This window comes from Streptopelia decaocto, assembly GCF_964273445.1.
Source record: "Streptopelia decaocto genome assembly, chromosome: 4".
Classification (NCBI taxonomy): Eukaryota; Metazoa; Chordata; class Aves; order Columbiformes; family Columbidae; genus Streptopelia; species Streptopelia decaocto.
In genome coordinates, this window is record NC_138658.1 from 44,445,477 (window position 1) to 44,472,061 (window position 26,585).

Below are 26,585 nucleotides of genomic sequence, written 5' to 3' on the forward strand. Positions count from 1 at the left end.
GTGGTGATGCAGCTGCTTGTCAAATTATCTGTCACTAGCATTAAGTGTTGTCAGACCTTTACAGGCTTTTCAGAAAATGTGTCATAATTATATGAATTTTAAAGTTTATTCTTACTGTGATTTAATTAGTTAAATATTCTTTAAAAAAAAAAGTCCCAAAAGCTTAAAAAGAATTATTTTCCTCAAAAAGATTGTGCGAGAGTGGTATTTTGTAATTACCTTTGTGTTATTTGCACATATATTAAACCAAGTATTTGAGAGTTTGGCTTTGCCAAAAAAAGCTGTGTATTTTATGCATGTCCTTTATTTGCCTTTCATAATCTGTTTAGCTGTCTCATTAAAATAAATAAACAAAAATCTGTTATCTTTAGGACATAAGGGTGAAATTCTGGGTGGCTCATCAAATTAAGAAAGAATACGGTCACACTGCTGCTGTTGTCTCGAGAAAAATCACTTAACTTCTTTGCTGTACCTTTCCCATCCCACTTGCACGATGTGGTTAGTCGCTCGCCCTTCCTCTGGCTGCTGTTGATTTATTAGTATTTTTGTAAAGTTGCGAGCCCTCAGAAATAAATGCCACATGGGTAGTGAATGTTCTGTGCACGTAGAGCAGCTCGAGTGAGCAGAGAAATCGCTCTGAAACTGGAGCTGCTGTGCCCAGCGTGTGGGGGAGCCCGGGTACCAGCACTGGGGAAGAAGGATGGGAACAGTGGGAGAACAGTCAGGAAAACACAGGCGAGAGAGATGGAGTACTGGTGAACAAGCAGGAAGCTGTGCGGTAGGTGCCTTAAAAGCTGAAAGATATGTCAGAGAGATTTGATTGCTGGTGGACAGCGTTGTGAAGCTCTATGTGAAGTGGAATAGTGGCTAGCTGGGGGGCCGATTCAGGACTGACAGAGCATTTGGGGTAAAATTTAGTCTATTAAGAGTATTGCTCCATGTGTAGCCTTCAAACTGCAGGAGAAGCATGGGACAGTGATGACAACTGAATTTGCGAGCCAGTCACCTGCCAGCCCAAATGTTCCACTGTTTGCTTCCAAAGTAGGTAATACCTCGTCTGTTGGTTTCTTCCCCACAAGGTTTTAGAAGAGAATGGAGAACAAGTGCCCTGCTACTCTGTCATGGTGAGTTTACAAGAAGTTGGTGGAGCTGAAACTAAGAACTGGACCGTTCCCAGGAAGCTCAGTGAGTTTCAAAACCTGCACCGGAAACTCAGTGAGGTACGAGTCGTAGTCAGGGGAGGGAGTAGATGCAAATCGCTAATATTTGTCAGAATGATGCTTGGAGAGGGGAAAACTAGATAAAAACATTAATATTGCCAGTTTGTATGCCAGCCTTCGGTTATAGCCTTTTAGAGCTAGTTTTCTGTCTTTGTATTTCTGTCCTCTTACCAGATGCTTATAGAACTTGTTACTTTCTTTTTTTCTTAATAATTACTGTTTTAATGGACTAACCCAATGTCAAAATAGTATGTGTTCTGCACTGTCATGCAACAGCCTGCTTTAAAAACTAGATTTTGTCTCTGGCTTCCAGGGAGATATTAGAAAAGACAGCTTTTGGGGACAGGGAAGGTTTCCTTTTACAGTGCTTTAACCTCTCGGATAAGGGATAGATAATGATGGTGGTGTGAAGGGAAGGGATTTAGACGTGTCAGCCCATACTGGGTAAGGGAAGGTTTGTTTTTTTTCCAAGGTGCTGAGAGGGGTGTGAAAGGGAGGTGGGATTACAAAGGAACATTTTCATTTCCATTCTGAACCACGTATGTTTTTCTGCGCATGTATGTTAAGTGAGCTTTCCTTTTCCTACACAGTGTTTTCCATCATTAAAGAAAGTTCAGTTGCCTTCCCTCAGCAAGCTGCCCTTCAAATCTGTAGACCAGAAATTCATGGAGAAATCTAAGAACCAGCTTAATAACTTTCTGCAGGTAAGAAAACCAAGGCAAAAGCAACACATGTCTAAACAAGAGAACTGAGTTGTTCATCTGGAGTGGATGTTTTCCCTCTGTTGACTAAAGAGAGAGCCTAGAACAAATAGGTCAGATGTAAAGTTTGACACTATAAATGTCAAAGTTGTCTAAGAGGCCTGGATAGTAACCATTGGCTGATAGTAACCATTGCTCTAGTGGTAAGTAAATTTAAACCTTGATTAATTAAGAAATAGTAAATAATGAATCCTGTAATTGCCACTTTTAACTACAACACTTCACAACAAATTTATTACAAATTAAAACTTTTAAATTTAGAAAGAAAGAATTAGCTTCCTAAACTGTCTTTGAAGTATCTTTGTGAGACATGAGGGGTTTTTTCTCACTCTACCTCTGAGCCAAGTCTTAATCGGTTTTATTGGATGGCATGACACATCTTGTTCCGTAACAAGAAATACTTCATTGATGTGTTGTTTGTGTCATTATTTTTCTTTCACAGAAACTGCTCTCTGATGAAAGACTCTGCCAGAGTGAAGCACTTTACGCCTTCTTGAGCCCTTCCCCAGAGCACCTCAAAGTTATTGATGTGCAAGGAAAGAAGTCGTCTTTTTCACTCTCCTCATTTCTAGAGCGACTTCCTGGTGATTTGTTTTCTCATCAGGAGGTAAGTGGTAGAAAAGCAATCGTCTCAAATTCAATTACTTATCCAAACTAAGCAGGGAGAGCCATTAATATATTGCATTTGAATGGCAGGTAATATTGGAAGGCATTTCCAAAGGTCATTTTTAATTACTGTAAGTGAACAAAGAGTCAGAAATAAGAGCTGTCTACAAATTTAAAAAGTGTTTATTAATAAAAAAAGTTTCCTGCTCTTTGCTCAATATATGTAGGCAAATGTGTAACGTATCATAACTAAAAAAATGGCAGTCCATGTGGGATTGCTTATTTTTTATAGCAGAATTTCCTACTTTTTGTGCTCTTGACATGCATATTTCAGAGGGTTTTTATCTGTTAAAAATAATTATTTTTTAGGAAGCTTCTCTTGGCAGGCAACAGCTGTGTGTCCTTAATAATTTCTGGACAACTTCTGAAGCAAAGCCAGTTTTGACACAGAATGTCAGAAAATGGTACAGGCTCACTAAGGGAATTTGCAGATACAGGTGGGAGCCCATGTGGGCAAACCAGTTGGAGAATCTGACACTAAGCCATAGAAAGCCATTGTCTTTCACAATGCAGTGAAGAATAGATCAGAGACTAAAATAGCTCATTGGCTAAATGTGACCACAATTCCATGGCTCTCTGTTCTGTGTCATTCATGCTGCAGATGTGCAGACTCCAAGGAACTGTGACTATTCCCCTTTTTAGTTATACATTATATGAATAATTACTTTCTTACATGCTGTAGTTGTCTGCAGCAGACGGGTCTTCCGCGGGATAAATGGAGTTTGGAGAACTTATGCAGTTCTAGCTGATTAATGGGCAAAAAGGAGGTCTTGCATCTCATGGGATTAAGAAAATCCCGTATATTTTCATTTTTGAAAATGTACTGTATTTGCACCTAGATGCTGAATGCCTGTGTCTCATTTCAGGCTAATAAATTCAAAGAAAGTTTGAGAAACTGATTTTACACTTTGATAGAAGTACTGCAGTTCTAAAAATAAAAGTATGTTCACAAAAGTGACTCTTAGGTAGAAGTAGCATAAAAGCATAAACCATTAAGCTATTTGTATTTTGCTATTTAATTGAAAAACATACTTGAGAAAAAAGCCAGGCTGCACATATATATATTGTATTATGTGAGTGCGTAGGAGGAGATAGATAGGAAATATGGGAGAAGGAAAGGGAGTTTGTAGTAAGTGTAAGAAAGGAGAGAGAACAACGAAATGAAGCAGAAATGAATGAACTGGTACTGAAAAACTGAAGGAAGCACAGCAAAATTTCCCAGAGAATGTGGCAGCAGAGGGGTTGGAACATAGCTTCTTAGTTTAAATTTAATACTATTTCTTACTTGTTACTTGTGGGACCAGGAGCTTCATTTTGGGTGGACTGTATTATGCCAGGCACTGTGCAAATGCAAAGACCTTCCTGGTTCACATTCACCTTCCCCCTCCTTCCCCAAGCTTAAACATAAGGTGAGACAACAGAATACAGATGGAGGGAGAAGAGGAAACTGTTAGACTCTGAATCAGTATGGCAAATGTTTGTCCTGGTTTAAAAATAATGATAAAATTAAATGGAGGGAGGGGAATTGTGAGGTGGTCTGGGATCAGCTCTAATTTTTGTCGTTTACCCTTGTCTTTCAGTGTGAGCTTTAGATCAGCTTGATCTTGCCCAGTGACAGCATTTTGGATAATTTACTAAAGCGGTTAAACTAGGGTTAAATCATTTGGTACAGGTCGTTAATGGAGTTAGTTCTGTTAAACCAGGCATTACAAAGCTGTTACAGTTGTGTCCTCTTTGTAACTAAGAATTCCTGGTTTAGTTCATATTTTGGACTTTGTGGAGGGGAATCCTCTCATACAGCTCTCTTTTTGCCTTTTACCTCTCACCTCACGTTTTTCAAATATGCGTTAGAGCAACAACATTAACTCTTGAGAGCTATTTTCAGGATTTGATACTGCAGCGATTTCAGATCTCTTCTATACAGCTCCTTAGATGGGGCTAGCTTCAGAACATACTTGTTAGCTCTCAAGACCAAAACCAAATCAGAGGAAAAAATGCAGTTGATATCGTCTAGAGGAAGGGCTTTTAGGTTTATGAAATATTAATGAAAAGATACTGCGGTGTAATAATTTACACTTCTCATTGCATTTTCTAAATGACGGGGGATTCACTGAACAGCAGAAAAATAGAGCAGAGACCTCAGAGAGGTTGTCGGGTTTACTCTCCTGCTCCACGCAGACTCAACTGTATTGGCAAAATTCTTGGCACGCGTTTGTCTAATGTGTTTTTAAGTCTCTGGTATCCCATGTTCTCCAGCTGAGCAAGGCAGCATATCCCAGTTCTCAGCTGTCTTTGTGGTTAGAAACCTTTCCTTACTGTCTAACCTGAATCTTCCTTCTTTAGCCAGCAATCTCTTGTCCTGTCTGCAGCAAACACAGAACAGTTTGGGTTAGGATCATCTCAGTTATCAGGAGTCACTACTTTCCTTTTGTCTTTTATTCTTTTATTTCTTAAACTGAGCAGTCCCAATGTCTCCTGATTTTTGTTAGGTTGTGTATTATTTAGTTCTTATGGTTTTCTCTGGGCTTATCTGATTATCCCTGTTTTTCTCAGAAATGTGGTGACTAAAATTTGAAACACCAGACTCCCACTAGGTTTTCCTATTCCCATGGATGAAAATAACTTCTATATCTATATATGTATGTCATAGAAATTATGTTAATGCTTAAACATCATGGTATGACACTTGCCTTTTCTACAGCAGTATGGCCCTGTGATCTTTTTCTTTAGTATTATCAATATCAATTGTTCTATTTCCTGCATTCGCATGGTGAGTTATTGCTGCTTTGCATCTGACTTTATCAAACTGCACCTTGTGGGCTCAACTACACATTCAGGAAGCTCACCTGCAAATTCAGTTTTCTGTTCTGTTGCTGAAGCGCTTAATGAAAATATGGAACGATATCTACTGTGAATAATTAAGTAAAACCTTATTTCTTGAATAATTAAAATGATGAAGGGCCAAGAAGCCTGTTGACCAGAGGAAGTTTGCTCTAGACTCTGTCCCTGGAGAAAACTGTGTTCATCATCAGTGAATTTGTGTGCCTCTGTGGTAAGATGGGTCATGATTTGTGGTTTCCTTGTGTGGCATTTCTTGTCAGTATAGCGTGGCTTTTTGTTCCCTGCCCTCGGTCACAGCTTTAGCCTAGCATTAGGAGAAACTTTTAAAAGCTGGGGAGTCATCAAGCTGTGGAAGTCAGTAAACAGCAGTCTGCATGAACTTCTAACAGTGCACTTCAGTGCGGTGGGGTTTTTTCTTTTGTTTTTCTGGTTATGAGGAGAGAAGCAACATCTTGAGCAGTGCTGGAGAAAATGCCAAATGTGACACAGGGAGTGAGGGCTACAGGATCTGTATGTGTTGGAATACGCGGCGCTGTGGAGTTATTTATTTATAGACTACTCTGCAGTGCTGTGCCTAGAGAAGATTCAGGGACTGAAAACGTACCCAAAGGCAATGAGGCACTTTAGATGGGATTTGGAGGCTGTGAGGAAGGACTAGGGCAAACTGATGTACAGCTGAGATACTGTAGGGTACTCTCTATATAGCAGGGATCAAGTGATGGGCAAGGGATGACTAAAGATTGTGACCATAAGAATAAGGCCAAGAAAAATACCAAAGTAATGCAAGAGAAAGAGAGCCATGCTTTTCCAGTCTAGATGGTAAGGTGGGGGGAAAGCAATATTAGATGATGGAATGGTAAGGAAGGCAAAGGAAGAGATGACTGATTTCTTTGAAAACCAGGGCTGAACAAAGAAAATTTGTCCGCTTGCCATTGTGACCATCCGTGAAGCAGACTGGGACATTGCCCCGGCCTCTGTGGGGGTCGAGTCTCCCTCACTGTGGCTTTGCTCTAAGCACCGATGGGCAGGGGAAGATCCAGGAAAGCAAAGGGATGTGCTGGCTGCCATGAGTAATGCTCGGTGGTGTAGTCCTGATGCTGAAGCAGATCTTGACAATACTGAGAAACAACCTGGTGTCTGCGCTTTATTCTTGAATAAATGGTACTACCAAAACTGAGGTGGTTCAATCCATTCTTCTCCTGTGGGTCTATTCTGAGTAACTCCCTTCATTGTCCCAAGCCTGGGTATCCTCAGGCTCAGGTCACTAAGTACCACCACATGATGTTTCTGCCTGTGACTGGTACCCATTAATGGTGCTTGTCTTTGCAGTGGCCAGTTCCTCTTCTGCTGCCAGGCTGGGTTCCTGGCTCTACTGCAAGGACAGCTGGCTGGTGCCTGATCCTGCTGAGCACAGTCTGCTCTCCAGGGGAGACACCTACCTGCTGCTCCCTGTGCCATAACCAGATTCTCCCCCTTTCTTCCTCACTGCTCGCATTGAAAACAGCTCCAGCTGGCTCACTCCCCATCCTGCATATCCTTCCTGGGTGTTGTGTCGGAGGAGGCTTTGCAATCACAAATGCTTCTGAGTGCCACCTCCTCCTTCCAGCTCTTGTCTGGTGGGAGGTGCAGTCCCTTTGCAAACTGCCTGGTGATGTTCCCGTTTGCCAGATCCTGCCAGCAGCAGAGTTTTTGGCTCCAGTGCCCTTTCCTGAGAGTGTGGCAATACCTAAATCCATTCTGGAATCAGGATGGGGAGCTGCAGTGCATACCCATATTGTGTCTCTTCCCAGGAAGAAACAGAAGAGGATAGTGACCTGTCGGACTACGGAGAGGAGATGGATGGGAAAAGGGACTCTCTTGCTGAACCATGTTTCATGCTGATTGGAGAGATTTTTGAGCTGCGAGGAAGTAAGCTGCAAACCTGCTTATTTGCTAGTGGAATCCGTTGGCCAAGAAATCTGGGGCGCTTTGTAATTTGGATTTTTCTGCTATTTCAATAAGTGGAAATGTTCTTGCAATCTATTATAGCCAGTTTGTTTGGAACAGAGCTGTTCTTCAGTAGCTCATAACTTTAGAGCTTTTATTCAAAAGTTGAAGTCCAATAGAACATGGCAATAACAATGTAACTGGTAGTGGAGAGCATTTACATTCAATATTCTTAAGTTTTTCATTTAGAAAAACAATCTGGAAAAAAAAGAAGTACAAAAGCATGTTTTCTGTAAATAGGCTGCATGTTAGAATGTATGAATTATGAGGAAGGAAAGACGGCTTTATCATAGAACATGTCACTGACAAAGCAACATAATTCTAATGTTCATTTTAAGTGTATTATGTATTCATTTTAGTTCTAAAATTTGTATAATGGGGAAGATGCTAGAATTCTGGTGTCTTTCAGTACCAGATTTTTCTTTTCCTCCTTTACGTAACTGAACTATGGTAATAAAGAAAACAGGTTTTTTTTTCTATTTGAATGTGCAGCCATACTTGATGCCCTATAAAATTATTTACAGGGTAACTATTACAAAATGCAGCACCTTCCAAAAATGGCAGATGTATCTCCCAAATATAGACTTTCTTGTGCTGATGCTGAACAGCATGAAAGAACCAATAATTGCTAGGAGGCACACGTGTTTCCTTTATTTGTATTGAAAAGCTAACTGCTTGGTTTATTTGAGTGAACATGTTTTCAGAATTTTAATGCTGCTGCTGTGTGTACAACAATGTACCAGTAGGTATGAAAAGGATGTGAATTTTGAGGGGTTTTCTTTTTTCCAGCAGAGAAAGAGGCTTGGGTAGTTGTAAGGTTCAATAAACTTGAAATAGTCTTAAACATATAAGTTTACAGTATAAACTACAAATGCATATTATAGATATGTTTATGTAATCTGCAGGATTTAAAAACCATATAGCAAATAGTACAGGGAAAGCAGTGAAGAAAAATGAGACTCATGTACAATTAGTGAAATCTTAGGATTCTAACAGATATATTTACTGTAGGGGTGGGCTGTGTTTTGGGGGGGTTGCGGGGGACAGGTTGGGAAGGTTTTGTATATGGTCATGAGTTCCCTAATGTTATTAACCTCTTGTTATTAACCTTTCTGTCATTTTTCATTATTCTAGTGTTCAAGTGGGTCAGAAAGACATTAATTGCACTAGTACAAGTCACTTTTGGAAGAACTATCAACAAGTAAGTAGCTGTTACTTTAACTGAACGTGCATCGTTGTTCTATGAAAAAAGGGCTGAAAGCAGAATGGTTAAAACAATTATCTGGACATTCTGTTGTATATCATAATCTGCTCAGTTTGCAAATATATTCTGTTGATTAGACAATACACAGATACATGAATTATCTTTTTCCTTATTTTTTCCCCTACAGAGGGCTTTGCTTTTGGAAGAACACAGTATTTTATGGGAGGCAGAATTATAAAAAGAGACTTCTTTCTTTTTAGTGAGGCAGCTTTGCATATATGTATATACACATACATATGTAAAAAATGTTAATTGCTATCCTATCCTATTTTTCTGAATGGCTCTGAATGGCTTTTATTAGTTTGTGCTTTATCTTACAGTCTCATGAAGAATTTTTGCCAGATCTGAACCTAGGTTTCAGTTTTAAGTAATTTCTTTCACATCAAATACATATTTATCTACAGTGACTAAAATAGTGTTTTTACATTATGAGAACTATTAATTTATAGCATGAAACCTGTACAGGTGTAACAGTGATGTGTTTTCATAAAGGTATTTTTCTGTATCATTTGAAGGCGTCTGCCAAGTGAGGCCTGGCCGAGGCTATGGAGAAAGCGTGCGTGGCTGTGCGCACCTTTCACATGTGGAAAGCTGTGTCACTGGTCAGAAAAATTTTGGAAGAGTATTCTACCAACAGGCCAGGCTGCTCCTTTGGCCAGTCAATGACTAAATCTGCCCAGGCCAGCATGGCTTTTAAAACAGTTCAGTTCGCTGAGTTTTAAATTCATCGGTTCATTTGTTTGCACGCTCCTGATAACCAGCACAAGAAACACCTGAGAGAGGACAGTGAGTGTGTGTGTGAGCACAGCACGCATGCCAAGCGGCTCTCTAGATTTTCCTGAGCTGTTTGAATTTTTACATGTATTTGATTTTAAGGGTTTTGGCACAGTTGGGCAGCGCTGCCCAGAGCCTGCTGTCTGCCTGGGGCTCTGTGCTGGAGGCTCTGGCGTAGAGGCTGCTGCCTCCATTTGTAATCCCTTCCCTAGTGACCCCTTGGTATCTGTAAGGGAACTTACAGTGCTTTTGTTATACAAAACTTCATCTGTTTTCATCCCACCAGGCACATCTGTTTGGAGTTCTCTACAATTAGCTGATTTTTATAGCTTTATCCAGTGGAGCCCTTGTACTGTCCATCCTTGAAATGGATTATATTGAAATGTAGCCTTTTCCACATCTCAGTCAGGTGTCTGCAGTGATACAGATCCTAGAGCACACTGTGCTGAATAAGACTTGCTGTGATGCTGGTGAAATCAGCTTAGACAAATGGGATGAAAATGAGCATCACTTCTTATTTTTTCAGGAGTAAAAATAATAAATCTGCATAAAATGGGAAAGACGAGCTCTAATGTGCTCCCTTCTACACTTCTTTACAGGCAAATCCGTGACACTGTACACTGGATGTTCAGTGAACCAATGCTTGTTTACTACATTGGGGTGTTTAGAGATGCTTTTTGGCCAAATGGAAAGTTAGCGCCACCACCAAGACCCAAGAGCAACGAACAAAAGCAAGAGACAAAACAGAGAGCACAGCAAAAACTACTTGAAAACATTCCAGGTGAGATCACTTTCATTCTGCTTAGTCACAGATTTAATAACTAGTAAGGAAGCTGGTTAATCAAACACTGTTCTGCCGCATCTTAGATTTTCCCTGTAGAGTTGTAAATTACAGTTATTTGCATAAATAAGGATAATTTGGGGCCTTACTCAGCATCCTGGACTGAGTGGGGTTTCCAGCACTTCCCTTTGCCTGTTGTCATCTCCCGAGCCCCGGCAGTGTCATCTTCAGCACGTGCCTTGGAGGCCAGTTATGCAATTCTGACTCTTCAGAGAACCTTTAAATCCAAAGGCATCTAACAGGGAAGAAACACAGTTCATTCCCTTTAGCCCTTGGAAATGCACTTAAGCATAGGTTGAATGATTTTTATTTCCCTTTTATCTGTATAGAATGCACTTTAATGAGCTACTTTATGGCTTCACTGAGATATCTTGTATACCCCTTGTATTAGGTTGTTTAATCAGCCTTTACTGCAAAAATAGCAGAAGGTATGTGGGCAAAATATTTGTCATTTGATGTGTAAACAACCCTCCATTTACTCTCCCTGTTATATACTCACCTATTTACCCAGAATAGCCTTCCGTAGTTCATTTGTGGTTTTGCTGAATGCACTTCAATCATGCAGCATTGGATCACTATTTATTCTCTAATTTAATACAAAATCTAAATAATTGACTTAGAATTCTCTTATCTGCTGTACTTGTGGGAAGTATTTTCTGTAAAGACTGAGAGACAGTTGGCCTAAATCTGTTCCAAGTGTTGTAGGAATTCTGTCTTTGTGGCTGAAGGTACATTTAGGTGAATGGTTTAATAATGTATGAGGTTAGACATCGCTCTGTGAGATGAACATAGTATGTATCATGTCAAAACACTTAAAATGTTGTCACAGAGATGCATACTCTATTATTTAACTGGGGTTACTTGAGAATAAGAGTATCTTTTCAACCCGTGACCTGAGTTACCTGTGTGTTTTTGAAAGGTTGGTGATGGGCACAGTGGATCTCGTAACCAAGGGCCATGGAGCGGGTGGTTGTTTCCCCGCTCCGTGGGCAGCGCTGTTGGTAGCAGTGTTAGCTCTGGGCTCTGCCCAGCTTGAGTGAAACAAGATAAGCTGAAGTACCGTTTGTTGCAGATACTCTGCAGAGTCTTGTTGGACAACAAAATGCCCGTCACGGTGTAGTGAAAGTGTTCAATGCGTTGCAAGAAAGAAAAGCTAACAAGCATCTACTCTATGTGAGTAACCAGAAAAGTAGCCTTTTAACTTTATAATCCTACTAATTGCTGAGTTCTGCTCACTCAGTATTAAAACTTGGGGTGTGTGTTTTTGCAGAGATTTATTTTGTACTGTTGTTCTGTGTGCAAGTAACATTTTTTGGTATTAAAATAAGTCAGACAAAATATACTGGGTTCCATCATTTAACTAATTTTGAATAACAAAAAGCTGTTTAAGTTTAAAAACAGTATTGCGTTTGTCCAAGAGACATCCTCTACCACATCCAACTTGCCCGACTTTGTAAATTGCAAACTAATTCCTTCATCCAGCTGAGAATAACAAACATACCTTGGGGAGCCCTAGGGAAGGAGAGCATCAGGACTTCCTCACAGTTTGGACCTGCCCGCTCTCCAGAAGTCCCGCTCCCCTGCTGTTTGTTGGGACTGGATCCACGTGCAGTCCCGCAGCAGCCAGTGACTGTCGCAGCCCACACGCGCCCCGGTGCTGGTGTGGCCGCTGCGGCTGCTGCAGAGCACCACCGGTTTATACCGGGTGGCAATACCCATGTGAAAGCATCTGCCCACGGTACTTGCCTTCCTTCAGCCTGAAGACACTCCCTGTGTCATCTGTGGGGCACGTGCTTACTTTGGGGTGAAAGACAAGTAGTTGTGTGAATGCTGCATAGAGTGGCCCCGCGTGCTCTGCGATGTGTGACGCTCTGAACGCGTCAGAAGGGAAAAACAAATTCTCGTTTGGCACCCATGCTGATCTTACTTCCTTTCTGTTTTTCAGGTTCTGCTGGAACTGCTGCTAACTGAACTGTGTCCTGAGCTAAGAGCTCACGTAGAGCAGCTTAATGCCACTTAGGTTTGAATCTGCACAATTGGACCACTAGAGAAATGTCTATGTCCAATAATAGACATGAAACTTATTTTCCTCTTTTCCATAGAGGGCTGAGGACTATGATTATTTTTAGCATTTTTCTTTCGTCTTGAGTTTTTTGTGAAGTAAACAGACTTGAAAAGATCTGATGCTGTAGTAGGGTAGACAAGATAATGCTGTATAGTTGCCAATTTTTATTTAAATTGTTCTATTTGACTACTCTTCTGTTTCAAATATAGATTGAAAAATAAATGTTCATATAATCTGAAAGAAACCAGAAAATATTTTAAACATTTATGAAAAGAAATTTTGCTTATAGTGGTAAACTAATGAATGTTGTACAGTTCTAATCTCCTCACTGAGGATTTGAGCATTCCTTTTTTCTTGTGTATTGAAAAAGCTTGTCGTGCAATACTACATGTAAAGCTATCGTGAGAATTTTATCGATTTTGTTTTTACCAAAGATTTCCTGTAGTTTGAAGCATTTGTAAGCAATAAATAACACAACTGGATTGCAGTACTTGATAATGAAGCTGTACTGACAACTAGTGAATGCGTTTGACAGCACTAGGTTCGTAAGGAATATTTACGTTACTTTGAAGTCTGTGTCAAAATATGTATTGTAAACTGGTATGTCCTAACAGAATGCCTGTGTTAAATGTTAGTTCAGAGATTAGTGCTTATGAATTGCTTCTATGAATGATTAAGTAGACATTTAATTAAACCATTCGAATAACTTCCCTGATATTACTCAGGGCTGTTTTATTCAAATACTCCAATTTCAAACAACCTTCAAATCTTTCCCTTATTTTATACAAGGAAAGAAAACTATGTCTTTGGTGGGTTTTTTAATTTATGTAAAAATATGTAAATATGGTCTTAATGCACATCTAAATAATTAAACATCATCAAAAATCCCTAGATGACACTCATTATTTTAAATTCAGTACAGTTGTGCTCTTAGAAAAACTGCTTGCAGTAAGGACTGGCTGTAGGTTAAGGTACATAAACCCATTATGCTGTCTTTCAATCAATGTTTTTAGTAACATCTAGCCTTCTGTTCCAACAGTTTAAAAAAAGTGTAAGTCACGCCAGAGTCCTAGGAAACAGGCTGATTTTTGCACATACAAAGTTTTACAAGTAAACAGATGTTTAAAAGTGTGCAAACCTGTCATAGCAATCAGCAAAATTTACTAGTGGTTAATCAAAGTATCTTTGGATAATAGATTCAGCATAACATTGCTCAGGGACACACACTCATAGCCAAAAGGTTTTCAACTATTTGTAGTACAAGCAGAGGCAGTATAAATGCAATATGAAGAAGGATTGAGGAGCATGGGCTTTGTGCAGAGGACATGTATGTAGGATGTTTCCATACTAATGTTTTTTTGCACAGTTCTGTAAGTAGTTATCTTCTAGTTTTAGAAGCTGACATGGTTTGAAGCTTAGTGTCATACAGGCCAATTTCTAACTTTGAATCTCTGCAGTCCAAGAGTAAAATGTGTTAAGACACGTAAGTAGATCAAGGTGTGTTAGAAAAGCATGTAAAGGGAAGTATACACACCGCTAACAAAGGGAAGATTTAAGAGTGGCTGTGACCTCTGAGTGGGTTGTATGTGAAGACTAGACAAGTTTGGGTTCAGGCTTTTCAGCTTACAATTTAATGTTTAAATACTAAAAATTCAAAAAAGGAACCAACCATTTTTATTTGGTCTTGGTTTGATTCATGTGCTATATAGCAGTATGACATGAAGACAACATAGGATATCTGTCCCAGTAAAATGTCCTTAATAAACCTGAAGTCTTCAATAGCATTTTTAAAAGTCTGCCTTTGCCTCTACTCAGTTAAAGAATGAGTGTGAGCTTTTTGCTTTCTTTTTTTTTTTTTTTGATGAAAAAGAATCAGTAAATTGCTTTAAGTAATAATTTATAGAAAGTTGAAGAGCAAACAGTAAGTTATGAGCAGTCTATAATTGCTGGAGATTAAAGATGGTTTATTGTTGGAAATGCATTTATATACTGCAGTTCAAGGAACCACTAAATTCTTCCAAGATTAGCTGCCAGTTGAAGGTCAGAAGCAACAGCAGGATCCAGAAGGCATGCCTTTGAAAACAAAGAATAGGGAGTTCTATTCATATTAATAGTTTACAGCTAAAATAAAATTGTGTGTTGTCAATATAACATTAATAAGCTCTTTAAGTTTTGTTGGCAGTATCTCAGATAATTGACTTGTTAAAATATTAAAGACTTAATATATTCAGCTTTAAATCCGTTTCTGATGCCACGTAAGAAAATATTTAAAATGAGCATACTTGAGCAGTATTTAAAATGAGCATACTTGACTGTAGTGTTAGGCTTGGTTTTATTTTTTTATTCTTTTTGTGGGTATGGCATGTGCTGGTACCACAGGCAGAGACATGAATTTGTGTGCAGATTGCATGGCTTTCATTCACTTCCACCTTCTACCTCAGTACCCTCTGGGACACCCATCTTCTCGTTCTCGCCTCTTTCAAAACTGACTGGGTCTAAGAACGGTAGGCCAACCATGCAGCTGAGCAGTTCATTAAAAAAAGCGAACATGATTTGCATTTAAGTGTATATAATTGTACAGTTAACATGAGAGTTCTTTTCCAGATACAAAAGAAACCTAACACACCCACAGCTTTTGTCTTGTTTTACAGTTACTGTGTGTCAGGTAGCTTAATGTATTTTTCCATCCTTTCGCTTTTGTTGCTGATGGAGAGGTACATGGCTCCAGGCAACGGAAATTGTCTCTCTTTGTATTAAGAAGCTAGTGACAATCCTAGACCGGTCTCAGATGTACCGCTAGTGAATGATGAGTGAAAGCTGTAATTTTCTTTCAGCTGTAGTGTTTACACTAGACTTGATGGGAAGGGCTGTACTCCCACAAAGCCATGCAGCAGCACAAGCCTGGTGGGCCCTTCCATTCCCAAAGACTTATCATAGTATCACAGTATGTTTGGGATTGGAAGGGACCTCAAAGATCATCTAGTCCAATCCCCCTGCTGGAGCAGGAACGCCTAGGTGAGGTCGCACAGGAACATGTCCAGGCGGGTCTTGAATGTCTCTAGAGAAGGAGACTCCACAACCCCCCTGGGCAGCCTGTTCCAGTGCTCTGTCACCCTCACTGAGAAGTTGTTTCTTCTCATATTTAAGTGGAACCTCTTGTGTTCCAGCTTGATCTCATTACCCCTTGTCCTATCATTGGTTGTCACCGAGAAGAGCCTGGCTCCATCCTCGTGGCACTCACCCTTTATATATTTATAAACATTAATAAGGTCACCCCTCAGTCTCCTCTTCTCCAAACTAAAGAGACCCAGCTCCCTCAGCCTTTCTTTATGAGGGAGGTGCTCCACTCCCTTAATCATCTTTGTTGCTCTGCGCTGGACTCTCTCCAGCAGTTCCCTGTCCTTCTTGAACTGAGCGGCCCTGAACTGGACACAATATTCTAGATGGGTTCTCACCAGTAGTGCTGGCTACAGTGTTTGGAACACCCCAGCCTGTGTTCCTTTTGTGGTCTCTTCCTCATCCTGTCCTCTAGAACACTTGTCACAGCAGGAGAACAAAATGTTTGCAGTGTTCGCATTCAGAGGATCACCTGCTCTGCCAGGCCTCTTGTATCAGCAGCTTCACTGAGTAAGGAGCCATGAAACCTGTTATTTGACAACTTATCATTTACATAACTCTCCATTTATTTGTGTTGCACCAAGCTGGACATCAAAGTATTCTACTTGCAGAAACAAAAGGTGTCTACATGCACAGAAATCATAGAATCTCACTGAAGCACAGATCTAGTCTTGCTACACGCCCTTTAGTTGGCATAATCATCTTGCCTTGACTGTACCTTTAGGCATCACTGATATTATTTAGCAGATTCATCTTCTAGAAGCCATTATTGATCTTCTTCCTCAAGCAATAAATCTTACTTCAACTTCAGAACTTTCAAAAAATGTGACCTGTTTTTCCCCCCCGTATATCAAGTAACACTAGATCCTCAGCTATCGCTAAAAATGTAAACATAAAAATAAGCATGACAAGTAGTTATGACTGACTTAAGTATTGTTAATGAAGGCTGTAATTGTTAGAGAATCTATAGTAGAAGATAAGTTATGATTTTTCAGTTTGAGAGAATGACAGATGGCAAATCAATAGGGGAAAAAAATATTAAAATAGTTCAGCTAATTTATCTTGCAGGTTACCAAGCTGCGCTGTCACGATTATCACAGATTTTTTTGTTTGTTTGGCAGAATGCATTGTTTGGTTAAGCAAGTGGGCAGATGGTATCCTTTCAAGGCTCTTTTTAGATGTTTTCAATGTAATTTTATCACTCTTCATTTTCTTGCACAGATTTCTTTTTTTTAACATAATGTTGGAGTCTTTAACCAGACAGTAAATTCAAATATTCAAATCTGAGGTGTCACTCAATTTCATGAGATACAGACTTCCCCGGCTTACCTTAGAATAGTATTTTTCAGCAGCAGCTTGATCTTGCTGTGTACCACGGCCAAGCTGGAGGCACCTGGCCAGGTAGAAAGCAGCCATAGCAGCCCCCTTGGCTACGTATGTCGGAAGACAATCAGTGATCTTTGCCAGCATAGCGATGTCATCGTTTTCTGTAGCCCTGTTGTGGAATTTGCAGCATTAGGTCAGATAATGTTATTTCGAGCAATCATCTAAGTTGGCCACATATGACTTGACAATGCCTGCTTTCCGTTTCCATCATTGTCCAAAATAAGCTGAAATTTATGTGTATTCAGCAGCCTGATGAGGATTCTTCTGTTCAGTATTTTAGTCTTATTTGAATCTTGTGATATTACATAGTAAAAAAATACGTTACTTTTGCAGTCACTTTTGATATAGTTATGCTAGTTATAAAAAGCAGCATATTTTATGCCAATTGTTTATATTAAAATATTTCATGGAAACTAATATTTATGTGGAAGAAAGGCAAAGCTCTTAATATGATAGAGCAACCTCATCTAGTGGAAGATGTCCCTGCCCACAGCCGGGGGGTTGGAACTAGATGGTCCTTTGATGACCAATCCAAACCATTCCATGATTTCGTGATTCTAAAATTTCAGGTTCTTACTAGGATATTGGCAAGTCATAGTAGTCTGAAGATCTTGAACATACTTGAGAGCCTCAGGTTATAAGACCCACTTATGACAACCACTTACATCTAGTTCAGCTCAATTATTATATAGGCAAGGTTGTACTGTACATAATCACATAATGGTTGTATGTTTGTACATAATGTAACAACCTGCATAGTTGGTATGAACGTAGGAGGCCAAACAAATTTTAGCAGGAAAGGTGCTTGATACAACTGGCTGAACTGCTATGAGACTTTTGCCTCAAGGCCAACTGCAATCCCAGTTCGGTGGAACTGTTTCAAGTCCGGTGGCAGCATCATTTGGTTGAGAAATTGTCACTGCTGGCTGCAGTGTGGGAATTCCATTGCTGTTTTCTGCAATCACAATTGCAGCTGATGAAGTGCGCTGTTCACTTGTCTGAATAATCTACCGTGCAGCATTGACTGGAGGGGATGCATTCCAAGCAAGACAAGCTGGACTAGACTGAATAGCCATCAGTCTTCTTACAGTGCAAGAGAAAGAAAAGCGGCAGTTCAGAGAGAAAACAATCCTTTTCAGCAATGAGTGGAACAAACAGCATTCATAGCCCAACTACTGAATTACTAGAGCTGTTGCTATGCAGTGGAATATACAGGTTGTATGTACTAAGAAACACCCAGTATATATACCTGGTATCAAAGCTTGCATTTCCTGTAAAGGACATGGGAATGGGACCAAAGCACGTTGAGCCACAGAGCAAGGAAGTGATAGAGTAGAAGACAGAGGGTAGAAATGACACTAAGATGGGGGAGATGGAGAGCAGAATAATACTTGTAGGGGTTTAAAAGGGAACGGTGGAGGCAGGAGCCTGGAGGAGGTCATGGACTGAGGAGATGGGAAGGCAGGGTTGCGTGTGGCTGCCTACTGGGCATTCTGGTTAAAGGCTGTTGTGCTCCACAGGATCAGAAAGAAAGGTCCAACTATACTGAGTAACTAAAAACTTTTTACTATTAATTTTGTCTGTGATTTGCTATTCCTTCTTTAAAGATGAGCGTTTGTAATTCATTGTCTCAAATATCTCTTGACTTTGAGAGATAAGAGCATGAACTTCCTAATCATTTTAATCCCAGTTACATGATCTTACATGAAGAACCATAATAAAAAATAAAGCAAAATTAACTTCACCTTTTGGCTAATGCAACAGCTGTTGAGTAAAATTTTCTATTGTAATAATATTCCACAAGATGGCCTTGAGCATAGGTGTTTCCATGTTCTGCTGCTTCTCTCAAACACTCCACAGCAGCTTTGGTGTTTTGACTTACACCTTGTCCATGGAGATACATAACACCAAGTGCTCCCTGTGATTCCAGATTTCCATTGCCACATGCTTCTGAATGCCAGAAAAAAGCCTAAAGAAGAGGCACAAAGTTGGAGGATATATTTATTTGAGCTGTCTTTCTTGCATACTTTTTCCATCAAAGTTTTCGTATCACCCATCCTGCAAGAAGTGTGCTTATACATAAAAGAAAGTGGAATCCTTGTAAGGCTTTTGAACCTGCCTCATTTACAGTCAGAGCTGTCAATCAGTGACACCTGCTTGATTTCTGAAGGTTACCAAAGCTGACAAAACCTCAACCCATTCCATCATTCTCCTTGATACATCCACAAAAAACAAACACACAAACCCAAAACCAAACCTTCCTGAGCAGTGTCAAGTGAGTCAAAATGAGGGATTCTGGCCATCTGTTTGTACAGGCTTAAATGGATGATAATGCCTAGCAGTACTTAAAATACAGCTTTCAGAGTCAAATGCATCACCGTAATCTTTCTGTGAAATTCAGAATTAATTTGGACTCATGAAACTCAAGAGCTATGAGTGGGCTTTACCTTCTTCAGATCTTTTGGAACTGACACACAATAAAACAGTCCTAAAGTGCTCTGGGCCTTTACGCTTGCTTTTGGATTCCCATGGTCTGCAGCAATAAGCCACAACCTAAGGAAAAGGGGAGAAAGTTTAAGTAATACAGCATCTTATAATTGTCAGGAGAATTACTGACTGCTGTTACCTCTCAGCTTCCTCAGTTGACCGCCTAACACCACATCCTTCATAATACGCTCTGCCAAGATTGTATGCAGCTGCAAACTTCAAGTGTCTTGCTTTTGGAGAATCAGAAGAGAGTATTTTCTTCATGTATTCCACTCCCTTTTCCTAAAATGGAGACATTTTAGTTATAACATTCAGATTGCAAAGAGGATGTAATTAAAGAACCTGAGAATCCACTAACTTCTGCAAGACAGGTAATTTTTCCACTTTGAAGAAAGGCTGAGGCATACTGGTAGGACAGTCTGGAGAACAGCATCATATCAAAGCAGAACTCATCTTGGGTTACCAGACAGCCCCATGATCTTTGACTCCAATATATTTTTAATGTGAAACATTTCCTTATAAAGGGTCATCTGATATTATATTACTCTTCATTGATAAATATTTTGTCAAAAATATTCTTTCGCTTACATAAATGAATGTAACATCGTAAACTTGCTACATTTTCAATTTTAGACTTCTGTAACTTTTTCATATTGCACAATGTATCTAAAATCATATGAGCAGCTGTACAGTGTATCATCCAAGGACCTCATAAGTATTTTGGAAGCAAAATTTACACTGTTAGGATTTAGTATGGACACCCTGTTAAAATACACTAGAGATTGTCCTTCATGAAAGGTTCTTGTATTCACATCCCATATTGCAATACATGAAAAAAAAAAAAAAAAGAAGAAAAAATTTACTAAAATGTTTACTTGCAAGGAAACCAGTGTGGTAATTATACATGCACACAGAACAAATGAACCACCTCTAAAAAGCACCAGAATATTTTCTGCTCTGCTGACAATCCTCTAAGCCGCAGACAAGTCCGATCTGCTAATATACTGTTTGGTTCACTTTTTTGTCCTCCCATCCTGATATCTACCCTTTCTTTCACCCTATTGGTATTCTTTCCTCATACCACTCTTTAAGGTCATGCTCTCCAATAAATTAACTATTTTTCTTCTTATTGTAGCAATTCTTTGCTTTGTCGTCCTTTTTTTTTTTTTGTAATGTAATTTTAAAATTTTAATTCTTCAAATTCTTGCAAATGTAATTCTTCATTTGTCTAATTTAAAAATATTACTGCCAACCACTGGCAGAAGCACAATCTGCTATAGCACCCATATTAAGAGAATTGAAAGTACCTTAAAAAAAGGTCTTTGTGTAACAGATGTTTTACACTTTGAAATATAGTTGTTTCCATTTTTACACATTTTCATTTCTACACACTGCTTATTAGAAAGTAACTAATAGCAATTTTTAAACATAGTTTCCACAAACCCTTATAAGTTATATTTTAAAATACAAATGATCATATTTTTCAGATAAACCTATTTTATTGTAGCTACTTTTTGAGAAATTCTTCAGCTCAGAACCCTCTTTAATGACACTTAATAAACATCTGTACTTAATGAAACCAAAGCAAAGACATGTTTATTTTAAACTAAATATTTAATCAAGTTTACAAAGAAGCTCTTAGTAATTATCAGCTAATATGAAAAGTAAAAAGTGTATAGCTAGATTACTCACAGGGTTTTCTCTAGTGCCTAGTCCATCATAGTGCATTACACCGAGCTGATACATTGCTTGAAAGTCTGTATCCTTGATTTTTTCAAATTGTATTAATGCTTCTTCATAGAGCCCCTAGGAAAGACACAATAAACAATGAAGTACACATAACAAAGAGTATATATGGCAGTTTAACTCTCCGGTATGTACTCTTACAGTTTTTCAACCTGGAGCGTTTTCCTCTTGAGCAAAGAACAAAAAATTGCAACCATAGAAGTGGCAGAAAACAGAAACTGAGTAAGTCAACAACCCCAAGAAAGTTGGATAGGGTGGATGCACTAGCTTTCATTGTTTTTACATATATTTAAAAACCCCTACATATAAGTAGTGTTATACAGACATCATATCTGAAACAAAAAGACATTCCAATACCCTTTCTTCCCCTCCCTCAAAATGCCATCTTTTAAATGTATTGTCATTTTTTATGTATGGGCAGCAATATGTAACACAGACATCCAAGCCAGCTCATCAAGAAACAGGCAGGTCTTCTGCTCCATGGGGTCTTGATCATGCCAAAATCAGGCAATTCATTAAGGAGAACATTACAAAGAACAGGGCCCAGGAAGCAGAAACCCTGAGTGAGTTAATTCTGCTCCTGATGCAAACCCTGAAAGTGATTTACACTGTGCCACCTCTGCACTATAAACAGTACTGAATCCATGCACGTCACATTTGAAAGGATGTGTACTACATTCTTTGCATCTTCTTGAACTGAGCTATTCTAATTTCCACAGTAAATTGATGTTCAAGTAACCTGTCAGACAGACAGCGTTTCCTGAGCATTTACTTTCAAATACAGGGGCAACCAATTTTAGCTTAAGTAGGCAGGTACAGAAATCTCCAACATAACATTTTTCAATGAGTTTCATCAAAACCAGTTGTTAGCTAGCGAACAAAGACTGAAAGCTGCATCTTTGGTCAGGGACCAAGTACCACATAACTGCAAACACTGCGTGTTGTGTTTGGGCTGTCAGCTGGCTAAAAACCAGCTCAGCTTGGAAGTTAGCTGTAGGGACAGACTTGTGAGACCTGGGAGGGAACTGGAAGACACCACTAGATGCTTGGGGAAAGTGTAGGAAAAATGCATTTAGGGGCAACACCTGACGATTTTCATGGTGGAAAAACCCCAGACATTGCATTTTTTTTAAGGTGTCTCTTTTTCCACTGAAATGGTATTAAATATTGTCGGCTTTATAGTATTTACTTAAAAGAAGGAAACAACAACCTCTTCGTAGTACAGTTGTCCTTTCAGAAAACGTGCCAGAGTATCTCCACGTGCTATTCTCTTCTCCAACAGCTCTTCTGCTTTTGCAAATAAAGCAGCATGGCTGCAATTCTCTGCTTAAAAATAGACATACATTTGGGGTTTGTGTTTTGTTTTGTTTTTCCTTGCCCTTCCCAGCCTCCCCCCCCCGCCCCTGAAACAGGTGGAACGGCATCAATAAGCACACTAAAGGTCTGAAGCTGGTGGTGTCCCCTTTTTATTATTTTTTTAAAGACTAAGTTGAAAGAAAGGGCTATTTGATAAAAAGCTGACCCTTGTGAACGTTCAGTTCTCCATGGAAGAGCTTAAAAGGCAACCCAAACAAAAGAGGGGGTCTTTCACCACAAAACGCCTTTCCATGTCAGCTGGGAAGCAACAAGGCTGGGGGACCCTCAGAACCCGGCCCGCGCGGCGGCTGAGGGGCGGGGTGGGCCCCGCTGCCGGCTCCGTACCTGGCGGCCCGCGGGCGGGCCGAGCGCTGCAGGCCCGGGGCAGCCGCTCGCTCCGCAGCTCCATCCCGCCCCGGCGGTGAGCGGGCTCCTTCCCCCGGGGCTGCCGGCCGGCGGGATCCCGGGTCCGCCCCGCCGCCTCCGCCGGGCACCGGCGCCTCGGGCCTGCTGGTGTCGGGCTACCCGCGTCCCGGCCGTGGCGGCTGCCGCCCCGCCGAGTGAAGCGGCGGCCGCCTCCAGGCGGCGGGTGGAGGCCGTTGTCCCAGCTGTCCCCGTTGCTGTCCCGGCGCCCCGGGCTGCGGCGGCAACAAGCACCGCTCCACAGCCAGGCCTTGGTGTCCCACAGCCTTCGACAAGGTGGGAAAACGGGGTCCATTTTCCGACAGACGGGAAAGTGACAGTGTCATTTAGGCCGGGAGTCTGTGGAAATAAAAATTCTAGTGTTGGCCAGTGCCAAAAAATGTGAAAATACATGACGGGATAGGACGCGCTGCAGCTTGGGCATCCATAGGGGCTTTCCTATTACCTGCCTGTCCTGTTGCACATTAAATCACAGAATCACAGAATGTTAGGGATTGGAAGGGACCTTGAAAGATCATCTAGTCCAATGCCTGCACTGGAGCAGGAACACCCAGATGAGGTTACACAGGAAGGCGTCCAGGCGGGTTTTGAATGTCTCCAGAGAAGGAGGTTACCCCTCAGTCTCCTCCAAGCTAAAGAGACCCAGCTCCCTCAGCCTTTCTGCTGTGCAGAAAGCAAATATAGGGGAAAATGACAGAAACTCTGAGCGCCATTCCATTAAAAAGGCACCAGGCCATGAAAGTTCAGTCTGGCAGACGGGACTTCTTTACTGCCAGCGATCACAGTTTGCTGTGATGTAGTTTGTTTTCCCCATATAGATACTACAAAAGTTAGAAGCATAATTGAGAGAAAATGCTGTTTGAAGCTGATTTATCCTGAAATGTAAGGCATTGTTTCTACTTCTGTTGACAGCTTTGGGCTCTCTCTCATATAAAAAGGGAGATTATACCAAAATGCTGTGAGAGTGCTGTAAGTAATAATCTTTAGCTGCATTCCCAGGGTTTTTTTCCCCCCCAGATGATTATCATGCTTTCATTTTTGGCTATGCAATCTGTTTCTCTAGCAACAGGGACAGAGGCAACAGTGAAAACAGCAGAGGAATGCTTGTGCATTGGTGCGGTTAAACCTGCGGGCTCTGTGTGATGTTTTCCAACAGTCCCAATTGACTTTAAGTGACAAAAAACTCCTAAAACTCACCCTGATTCATTTTGTGGGGGTCACACAGCCTAAGAAGTCTACAGGAAAATAAACTATTTTTAAAGCATCAGTGAATTATTTGATTTAACAGGCAGAGTGAAGAGCAATACCCTTCAGCAAAGGCCATTAACACCGGGCTGGGTTGCTGCTTTTGATGCTGAAAGGTGTGAGATTCAACAGCACACCTGGGCTTGTCCGATTGCTTGCATGGATTTATTAGAGCCAGTTTTTCACTTTCTGGATACCTGTGCAAGATGAGTAGTCTGAGATATGAAGCGCAGAGGAATTTTTAGCCAGTTTTGTAGGAGAACAGCTGCAGCCTGGAAGCCTCGACCTTAAGTGGCACTTGGACTGGGCCACAAAAGAAATACATCAGAACTGTTGCAGCTGTGTTTATAACCAATACAAGTATCGGTTCTTCAGAGGCAGAAGAGTTTTGCAGGTGCTAATGAGCTGGGCAAAATGTGACATGAAGCTCAAGAACTAATTAATAGCAAGAATTTGAAGAGAGTTGTGCCTAGCAGGATGTGAGAGTTTGCACATGTGGTTGGGCTGGAAACACGGGATTCCTGGGGTGCAGCTTGAAACCTCCGAATTGTTGAGGTAATGTAGGGGAGGAGAGTTTTTAATTAAAAAATACCTCTGGGGCCATCCAAGACTTTTTACTCTTAAGCTACTTCTGGATATGTGTGTTTTCAGAAGAGTCTTTATAGCTACATAAACAATGACTGTGGATTTCTGGCATCTGTGCAGAGTTATTTAATCCCTAACAATGCACAGGTAGAAGAGTTGGGGTTTTATTTGTTTATTAACTAATTTGCGTGGCTAGCTCTTCAGGAAAAAGAAACATTTGGTAATTATTCAGGTGTATTTCCTTCCGTATGAAAGGAAAGGTGAAAACTGTCACTTACTGAAATAATTCTGCTGAATTTATACGTTGCCTATTTACCTGGACTTTTGCACCTTTAAAAATTATATAATGTATGTTCATATTCCACTACCTAAATAATTTATATTTGCTTTCCCAAAGGTGAAGCAGGAGGTAATTTTCATAACGTTTGTGTGTTTATTTCAGAACTATATGTACCCTAAAGGAACACTGTTAAGCTTCTTTTCCCTTAACTCCGTTTTATCAAAACCATGATTTTTTTTTAACATGACTTTGATTCTTTTTTTCAAAATGATAGTAGCAATTATGAGTAACTTCCATATGAAACATCTAGGCATCTGACACACTACAGTGCTAAGGAAACACCCTTGTATGCCGTGGACACTGGGTTAAGATGCTCTTCACGTGAGGCTTTTAATAGCGAGGTGTGATAACTGGTAATTGAATCCTTTGTCAAATTGGATTTTATAGCATGGAAAGGACAGGCAATTGCTTTTAAACATAATCTGGGCAAAGGCTGTGTCCATGCAAAATGTAGTTCTGCAGTTGTTTTTGAAAACTGAAAGCAGTCCATGATGGGGAGTGTGGTTTATCTGCGCATGGACATTCAGCTCCTCCACCCCTGCCTTCCCCAGCCACCACGGACACCAGTACTGGAGTTTTGTGAGGGAAAAGCTGGTTTTGCCATGAAACGTCACTGTCACCACGTTCAAGAGATTTCAAGCACTTATTTTTGGTGGTAACTGTCTTTGAGTGTGGCTGGTTCATGTCTCCAGCACAGACTGGTCTATAGGTGGAAAGGCTGTCTGTGTTCTTAGGCCATAGAGTACGTCTGACTGTATCTCTGATACTCAGTGCTCAAGGAACTGAAAATGAAAATTCAATTTTTGCAAAACTGCTTTGAACAGAGGTGTAATAGGCGACTCTCTCAACCCTTGCGATCACCAGCCCCCCTCAGACAGGTGAGGAACTTGCTGTAACCCGCACCCAACAGGAGCCCCGCGGGTCATGGGCGGCCGCACTTGTCTCACTTGCTCCATCTCCTTCACCTCCTGGCTGTGCTTGGGCAGGAAGATAGCAGGGATTTCTTCACGCCGACTCCGGCTTTTTTGGGGGGAAGAACTCTAAGTTAATCCTCTATATTTTGCTTTCCCAGACCCAAGTCTGCCTTGATGTGTACTTCACAAACCAGCGTTAACATAGTTGGCAGAACCACTGTGGAAGTTGCCCTTCACAGAATCACAGAATATTTGGGATTGGAAGGGACCTCGAAAGATCATCTAGTCCAATCCCCCCACCAGAGCAGGAACACCTAGATGAGGTTGCACAGGAAGGTGTCCAGGTGGGTTTTGAATGTCTCCAGAGTAGGAGACTCCACAACCTCCCTGGGCAGCCTGTTCCAGTGTGAAGAAGTTTCATCTCAAATTTAAGTGGAACCTCTTGTGTTCCAGTTTGCATCCATTGCCCTTTGTCTTACCATTGGTTGTCACCAAGAAGAGCCTGGCTCCATCCTTGTGACACTCACCCTTTAGGTATTTATAAACATTAATGAGGTCACCCCCTCAG

At 40.6% G+C, this 26,585-nt stretch overlaps 2 protein-coding genes across 4 annotated transcripts in view; one reads left to right on the top strand and one right to left on the bottom strand.

The window, feature by feature from the left end:
* The window catches only part of SNX25 (sorting nexin 25), an 84,383-nt gene extending 71,075 nt beyond the window's left edge, over nucleotides 1–13,308 (top strand). The window contains exons 12-19 of one of the 2 annotated variants that reach the window (XM_082052031.1): nucleotides 1,080–1,220; nucleotides 1,811–1,924; nucleotides 2,424–2,588; nucleotides 7,279–7,396; nucleotides 8,609–8,675; nucleotides 10,112–10,293; nucleotides 11,426–11,526; nucleotides 12,299–13,308. In XM_082052031.1, the coding sequence (XP_081908157.1) occupies nucleotides 1,080–1,220; nucleotides 1,811–1,924; nucleotides 2,424–2,588; nucleotides 7,279–7,396; nucleotides 8,609–8,675; nucleotides 10,112–10,293; nucleotides 11,426–11,526; nucleotides 12,299–12,373 (963 nt within the window). In that variant the 3' untranslated portion in view covers nucleotides 12,374–13,308. The remainder of the gene's footprint in view (nucleotides 1–1,079; nucleotides 1,221–1,810; nucleotides 1,925–2,423; nucleotides 2,589–7,278; nucleotides 7,397–8,608; nucleotides 8,676–10,111; nucleotides 10,294–11,425; nucleotides 11,527–12,298) is intronic. The other variant, XM_082052032.1, reaches the window with a different exon arrangement.
* Nucleotides 13,309–13,341: 33 nt separating this feature from the next.
* On the bottom strand, nucleotides 13,342–23,402 carry LRP2BP (LRP2 binding protein). 2 transcript variants are annotated; one of them, XM_082052033.1, is made up of 9 exons: nucleotides 23,379–23,402; nucleotides 22,856–23,272; nucleotides 22,365–22,480; nucleotides 21,101–21,214; nucleotides 19,548–19,690; nucleotides 19,369–19,474; nucleotides 18,667–18,890; nucleotides 16,865–17,030; nucleotides 13,342–14,491 (listed from the first exon to the last, which is right to left on the bottom strand). In XM_082052033.1, exons 2-9 carry the CDS (start codon nucleotides 23,226–23,228, stop codon nucleotides 14,426–14,428), a joined length of 1,308 nt encoding a protein of 435 aa, XP_081908159.1. In that variant the 5' UTR covers nucleotides 23,229–23,272; nucleotides 23,379–23,402; the 3' UTR covers nucleotides 13,342–14,425. The 2 variants fall into 2 exon arrangements, with proteins under 2 accessions (XP_081908159.1, XP_081908160.1); XM_082052034.1 differs by having other exon boundaries at nucleotides 13,382–14,491; nucleotides 22,365–22,477; nucleotides 23,379–23,399.
* Nucleotides 23,403–26,585: the final 3,183 nt, after the last annotated feature.